The sequence below is a fragment of the Erinaceus europaeus genome, chromosome 17 (assembly GCF_950295315.1).
Source record: "Erinaceus europaeus chromosome 17, mEriEur2.1, whole genome shotgun sequence".
NCBI lineage: Eukaryota > Metazoa > Chordata > Mammalia > Eulipotyphla > Erinaceidae > Erinaceus > Erinaceus europaeus.
The window spans coordinates 6,081,062-6,088,811 of NC_080178.1; the positions used below are offsets into that span (position 1 = coordinate 6,081,062).

Genomic DNA, 7,750 nt, shown 5'->3' on the forward strand with positions numbered 1-7,750 from the left:
ACATCTAGGTGTCAGTCTTTGCCGTTTTAATTTGGTTTCTGTTGATGAACGAGCTTTCATTTTTTTTCTTTTTAAAAAATGTTTTATTTAAGAAAGGAGACTTTAACAAAACCATAGGATAGGAGGGGTACAACTCCACACAGTTCCCACCACCCAATCTCCATATCCCATCCCCTCCCCAATAGCTTTCCCATTCTCTATCCCTCTGGGAGTATGGACCCAGGGTCATTGTGGGTTGCAGAAGGTGGAAGGTCTGGTGTCTGTAATTGCTTCCCCGTTGAACATGGACGTTGACCGGTATAGTAGTTCGTACAAATGTAACATTAATCAGTTTTTCACATGAAAATTCAACCTCCTCTAAGTCTTCCTTTACCATCATGCTATAGGATCGGAATATCTCCCCAACCTGGAGTTTTTTACTTGCTGCAATAATTATTCCATTTTATTATAATTCATTTATTTACTTATTTATATGCCATCAGGGTGATTTCTAGGGCTTAGTGTTGACACTATGAATGACACTTAGTACTGACACCACAGCTCCTGGTGGCTATTTTTTCCTTGTTTCTACTTTATTGTAATTTGACAGAACAGAGAGACATTGAGATGGAAGGGGATATAGTGAGGGAGAGCATAAGATAGACACCTGCAGACCTGCTTCACCCCTCCTAAAGCTTCCTCCCTGATGGTGTGGAGCACTGTTTTATTTAATTTATTTTTTTTAATAAAAAAGAAACATAAACTTAACCATAGGATCAGAAGGGTACAACTCCACACAATTCCCACCACCAGAACTCTGTATCCATCCCCTCCTCTGATAGCTTTCTTATTCTTTAACCCTCTGGGAGTATGGGCCCAAGGTCATTGTGGGATGCAGAAGGTGGAAGGTCTGGCTTCTGTAATTGCTTCTGCAATGGGGGGGGGTTTGAACCCTGATACCTACATATCCACAGCTCTTTGCAATTTCTCACTTCTTTAATTATTTATGATTTTCCTCTTTAACCTTATAAAGCTGTTTCTGTTTATGCAGAAGTAGAAAATTGCATTGACTATCAAAAACAAATCTACCTTACAACTAATAAGTAACTTTTATTTATTTATTTATTTTTGCCTCCACGGTTATCTCTGGGGCTCGGTGCCTGCAGCACAAATCCACTGCTCCTGAAGGCCATTTTTTTCCCATTTTTGTTGTTTATCATTGTTGTTGTTATTGTTGTCATTGCTGTCCTTGATCTTGGATAGGACAGAGAGAAATGGAGAGTTGAGGGGAGACAGAAAGTAGGAGAGAAAGATAGACACCTACAGATATACTTCACTGCCTGTGAAGCGACTCCCCTGCAGCTGGGGAGCCAAGGGCTTGAACCAGGATCCTTACTTAGGTCCGTGCACTTTGCGCCAGGTGCGCTTAACCTGCTGGGCCACCGCTCCACCCTCAATAAGTAACTTTTATAAAAATAAAAAAAAAAAACTGCATAAGCTGCATCACAATGAACAGTATGTGTTACAGAAGCAAGAAAAAAAAAAGTAAGAAAACTTTTATATCCCATAAGTAGAAATGATGTCTAAATTTGTGGCCAGATTGAATAATGGAGATGAATCTTCCTTTAAATCTCTGCCTCTGAAAATGTGACTTTGCCATAATGACTTGCTTACAGATATTTTAAATGATAATAAGCAAGCAGTCCAGTTACTCTTGTGATGGTTCTCCCCACAGTCATTTCCCATGATGGACTGGGAAAATTATAACAATCTCACGCATTTGCAAGAATTTATCCTCCTGGGAATCACAGACCGCCCTGAGCTGCAGACTCCCTTCTTTGTGCTATTCCTCATCATCTACATGATCTCACTGTTGGGAAACTTGGGTCTGATCATCCTCACCAACATAGACTCTAAGTTGCAGACACCCATGTACTTCTTCCTCAAACATCTGGCATTCAGTGATCTTGGTTATTCCACAGCGGTGGGGCCCAAAGCACTGGTGAATTTTATAGCTGATCAGAATAGAATCCCCTATAACTGGTGTGCTACACAGCTGTCTCTGTTCATCTTGTTCATGGTTAGCGAGCTGTTCATTTTGTCAGCCATGGCTTTTGACCGTTACGTGGCCATCTGCAGTCCTTTGCTCTACCTCGTTATCATGTCCCACCGAGTGTGCTGGCTGCTGGTATCTGTCACTTATCTCTATGGTGCCATTCTGTCTCTGATAATCACCACAAAGATTTTCACTTCCTCTTTTTGTGGCCATAATGTCATTAGCCATTTCTACTGTGACAGTCTTCCCTTGTTAATGATGGTATGCTCAAGGACACGGGACACTGAGTTTATATTACTAATATTTTCAGCATTTAATTTGGTTTCCTCTCTTTTGATTGTCCTGGTGTCCTACGTTCTTATCCTCACTGCTGTTTTAAGGATGAACTCAGCAGAAGGCAGGCAAAAGGCTTTCTTCACGTGTGGATCCCACCTCGTAGTGGTTGTCATGCTGTATGGGACTCTACTCTTTATGTACGTGCAGCCAAAGTTCAGTCACTCCTTTGAAAATGATAAAATGGCCTCAGTCTTCTACACGTTGGTCATACCCATGCTGAATCCTCTCATCTACAGTTTAAGGAACAAAGAAGTTATAGGTGCCTTGCAAAGAAAATGGAAAACTCTATGCAAGAATCCTATATGATTTCTAGTGTTGAATTCAAAAACAGAAAATTAGTAGCTTGCAAGCTTATGTTTGGCATGTAATTGATCCTTTGAAAGTAGTAGTGTGGGGGCCGGTAGTAGTGCACCAGGTTTAGCGCACATAGTGCAAGGACCCACACCAAGGATCCAGGGTCAAGTCCCCAGCTCCCCACTTGCAGGGGTGGGGGTGTCACTTCACAAGTGGTAAATTAGGTCTGCAGGTGTCTATTTTTCTCTCCCCCTCACTGTCTTCCACTCTTATTTCAATTTATCTCTCTCCTACCCAACAACAACAGAAATAACAACAACAACAACAACAACAACAACAAAATGGAAAAAGTGGCTTCCAGTAGCAGTGAATTCATAGTGCAGACACCAAGCCCTAGCGATAACCCTAGAGGAAAAAAAAAAAACTGTGCAAAAAGTATGTCATTTATAGTGACTACTTTTTAAAGTCAGTCATTCTTAGTATTATTATTTTAAAATATTATCTTTATTTGATAGAGACAGCCAGAAATCAAAAGGGTAGGGGGAGGTAGAGAGGATGAGAGACAGAGACATCTGAAGCCCTGTTTTACTACTTGCAAAACTTTCCCTCTACAGATGAAGACCTGGGGCTCAAACACACCACACGTCCTTGTGCACTGTAACATGTGTGCTTAGCCAGATGCGCCAACACCCAGCCCCTATCACGACTTTTTTTTTTTTCACCAGAGCACTCCCCAGCTCTGGTTTCTGGTGGTGTGGAGGATTTGAACTTGAGAGCTCAGAACCTGATGCTAAAATCACTTGCATAACCATTGGGATATCTTTCCAGTCCTATCATGACCTTTTAGTTTTGCAATTTATAGATGTTCATGTGTCATTTATTACTTTAATATCACATTTGATTTGTGCTCAAATCTCAAGCCTACATGCAACTGACTGATGTCCAGATCATGTTTCTCACATCTTCAAGTTACTATTCACAATTGATGGCATACCTACTTTTTTCTTTTTTAATACATTATCCATTATATGTTATGTTTTCTTTTAATTTTATGTATGATTGGATAGACACAGAGAGAAACTGAGAGGGGAGGGGAAGATAGGGAGAGAGACAGGGAGACACCTGCAGCACTACTTCACCACTTGTGAAGGTTGACCCCTGCAGGTGGGGACAAGGGCTTTAACTCAGGTCCTTGTACACTGTAGTGTGTGCACTTAACCAAGTGTGCCACCACCTGGACCCTGAGAGGAGATGTAGAGCTTTTTCCACCTGTGGCTCCTACCTAACAGTGGTCTCTGTGTTCTATTGTACCTTGATATTTATTAATTTTTTTTTTTTGCCTCCAGGGTTATCACTGGGGCTTGGTGCCATCACTATGAATCCACTGCTCCTAGAGGCCATTTTTCCCATTTTGTTGCCCTTGTTGTTGCATTTGATGTAGTTGTTATTGTTGTCATAGCTGTTGTCGATGGATAGGACAGAGAGGAATCGAGAGAGGAGGGGAAGATAGCTTGCAAATCGACCCCCTACCTACAGGAAGGAAACTTCATGAGTGGTAAAGCAGGGCTGTCTCTCTCTGTCTCCCCCCCTGTAGATCTCCCCCTTCCTCTCAATTTTCTCTATCTCTATCCAATAACAAATAAATAAACAAAGATATAATAATGAGAAGAAAGACGGGAGGAATATAGCTTGCAAAGCGACATCCTGCATTGGGAAGCTGGGGGCTTGAACCAGGATCCTCCCTGTAGGTAGGGACCAGGGACCTGAACTCAGGTCCTTGCTCACTGTAATGTGAATGCTTAACTAGGTACACCACTACCTGGCCCCAATGATCATTTATCTAGAGAATGGGATATGTGTCATGTAATAATTGATATTCACAGAAGTCATATGGGCAAAGTTCTGCCCAATCTGCCCTTTTCATACTTGCCTTATTATTTTGAACAGTTATAAGAATTTTTTTTCCATCATCAACTGGACTATTTGCTTCAAACATAACAGTATTTTTTCTATATAATCACTTGCATTTATTCATCTAAAGATTAAAAAAATAATAATGTTCATCAGAATCTCCTGGGACATTGTAGAGTGTAAAAGAAATTGAACCATGGGACTTACCTAGTTCCCTCTCTTGAGAATCTTACTCAATATGGATGCAGACATCATTAAAATTATGGAATTTTACGGTTATTATTTCAATGATACCTAGACAATCTGTTTTTTAATTACTAAACATACCAAGAACGCAAAGATATAAGAGAAAAATCAAATTGGAAAGACACATTATTGAAATGTCAGTTAACAAGGAAGCATATTAATTTAGGCAATTCTATTGGTTGTGAAACTATGAGGAACCTCATATTTTTATGGTTAAGAGTGAATTTTTACAGATTATAGCATATATCAATAGTAGTTACTTTTTTCTATCTTTTCTAACCAAGAGATCTCACAACAGTGTATGCATGTATTATTTTCCTGTGTGGGCACATGTGAGACATACCTACATCTATATGCACATAAATATAATCTTTTAAGTGATATGTATATCATATTAAATTTGCTAATGACATAATAGCATGACAAGCTCTATAATTTATCGTCGGGGCTATGTGTAAGCTTGATAGAGCTTAGGGAGAACTCCCCCACCCTTGGATGGAGGTCTGAGAAGATACCCTCTTGTGAGTCTCTCTCAACCGAGGTGAGCAAAGAGGAGAAACTGTCTCCCAGACTTAGTTCTTTCCTTCTTGACTCTCAAGCCCACAGAAACCCCAATACTTCTCCCCATTAACTGCAGGCCACATGGCCGCCTATTTTAAGATTCACTTACTCAAAGTTCACCTTACCTTCTGATCACAGAGGAGAACACACCTTATCACACACTCCATCATACACCTCAGACCCCAGACAAGAGAAATTATATGGCCTTTTGATATCCATTTTCTCTCTGTCTCACCCTACTGGTTTAACCCCTATGCTTCTCTATAATTAAGTTGCTTGCATCATGGAGAATAACTGTCTTGTATCTCATCAATTCCTGTCATACCAGCCTCCTACCATAGGGGCAAGCTGACCTTTAAGAAACCTGTAATTTCTGACATATTTCAATAATTTCCTTTGTTTGGTTTTCTATTTAACTCATGTCCACCTGCTAATAAATGAGATCTGAGCACGCAGCAGTCTCCCCAGTGTCTTTACTTCGTGTCATCCCTTGCATGAGTGAGAAAGAACCGGTCCGTTACCTTTCTCCTGGAGATCACCCCGCCAGAGACCCTGACAATTTATTGTCTCTGTGTTGTAGTGGTTTAAGAGATAATTGGATCCTGCAAATCAAGAAAATACCTAACTATAGACTGTGGTTGCATAAAACAACTTGTACGTTATTCACTAAAATAAGGAATCCATAAACATAGATACAGCCCCAAAATCAGGGTAATTATATTCACCAATATAATTTAGATTTCTTGTTTGTTTTATTTACTTATTTATTATTGGATAGAAACAGAATTTGAGAGGGGAGGGAAGATAGATCAGGAGAGAGACAGAGAGACACTTGCAGCACTGCTTTTCCACTTGTAAAGACTTCCCCCTGAAGGTGGGGACCAGGGGCTTGAACCTGGATCCTTGGACACTGTAATGTGTGTGCTTAACCAGTTGCAACACCACCTGACCCATCACCAATATAATTCATAGAAAAACAATTAAAAACAATATGCTAAATAATAACACACACACATATATATATATATATATATATATTTGAGAATGTGAAATATATCAAACAGAAGATGATGCATAAAAGTGGAAAAAAATAGGAAATTGGGATGTGAGTGGTGGCACACCAGATTTAAATCCATGCCCATATTACAGTGAGAAAGAACCTGGGGTCAAGTCCCTGATTCCTACCTGCAGGAAGGGGGAAGCTTCACAAGTGGTGAAGCAGGGCTGCAGATCTCTCTCTCTCTCTCTCTCTCTTCCTCTTTATCTCCCCCTTCCATTTCTAATTCACTCTGTCTTTAACCAAAAGTAAATAAATAAAAATATTGGAAAATAAAGCAAAGGGGGACTAGCGGTGCCTCATCTGGCTGAGCAGACAGTTACCATGCACAAGGACCCAGGTTCAAGCCCCCCAGTCTCCACCTGCAGAGGAAAAGGTTTGTGAGTGGTGAAGCAGGGCTGCTGGTTTCTCTCTGTCTCTATTATTCTCCATCACTCCCTTCCCTCTCATTTTTTGCCAGTCTCTATCTAATAAATAAATGATGATGTAAATAAAAATGAAGAGAAAACATAGTTCTAAACAAAGAAAAAAAGTAGGTATTTGGTACTATATATTATGGAATGACAAGAATTATGGGAATTTAACACAGGAATACAGATAACATACACAGTCTTAGACTGGGGATGATGATTCACTGTAATGTAAGAACAACAATAAAAGCTAAGGGATCTCTTCAGAGCAGAACTTTTATCAATGCCTTAGGCCCATTAGAATAAAAAAGTGGATACACAGAATTCGTCATCAAAAAGACCTACTAGCTTTTTCTAAAATGGAGACCTCAAATCTTATCCTAATCTACTCTACTCTAATCTAATCTATCCTTAATCTAATCCTGATTATTAAACATTTTTTTTCTGCTTTATATATATAATATATATAATGCTTTTTCAGCTACCAAGTTACAGATGATACCATGATGCCAACTTGACTTTCCTGAGCAGATGACCCCATCAGTGTGTCCTGCAGCCCTGCCTCCCCAGAGCACTGCCCCACTAGGGAAAGAGAGAGACATGCCGGGGGTATGGATCAACCTTCCAACACCCATATCCAGTGGAAAAGCAATGACAGAAGCCAGACCTTTCACCTTCTGCACCTCATAATGACCCTGGGTCCACACTCCCAGAGTGTTAAAGAATAGGAAAGCTATCAGGGGAGGGGATGGGATATGGAGTTCTGGTGGTGGGAATTGTAATCCTCTTAACCTATAGTCTTGTCAATATTCTATTTTATAAATAAAAATAATAATAAATGGAAAGAAAATGGAGGAAGCCAGTGGATAGTAAAAGGTATGTAAATAAAAAAGTAAATAA

General features: G+C 39.9%; 1 protein-coding gene across 1 annotated transcript; it reads left to right on the top strand.

Annotated features, from left to right (window-relative positions):
• The first annotated feature begins 1,341 nt into the window (after positions 1-1,341).
• On the top strand, positions 1,342-2,677 carry LOC103110355 (olfactory receptor 8K3-like). The gene has a single exon (XM_007519530.2). It carries the CDS (start codon positions 1,724-1,726, stop codon positions 2,675-2,677), a length of 954 nt encoding a protein of 317 aa, XP_007519592.2. The 5' UTR covers positions 1,342-1,723.
• The last annotated feature ends 5,073 nt before the right edge of the window (positions 2,678-7,750 follow it).

Bases quoted from the DNA above. Each gene is read 5' to 3' on its own strand.
- LOC103110355 (XM_007519530.2), top strand. From the start codon at position 1,724: ATGATGGACTGGGAAAATTATAACAATCTCACGCATTTGCAAGAATTT.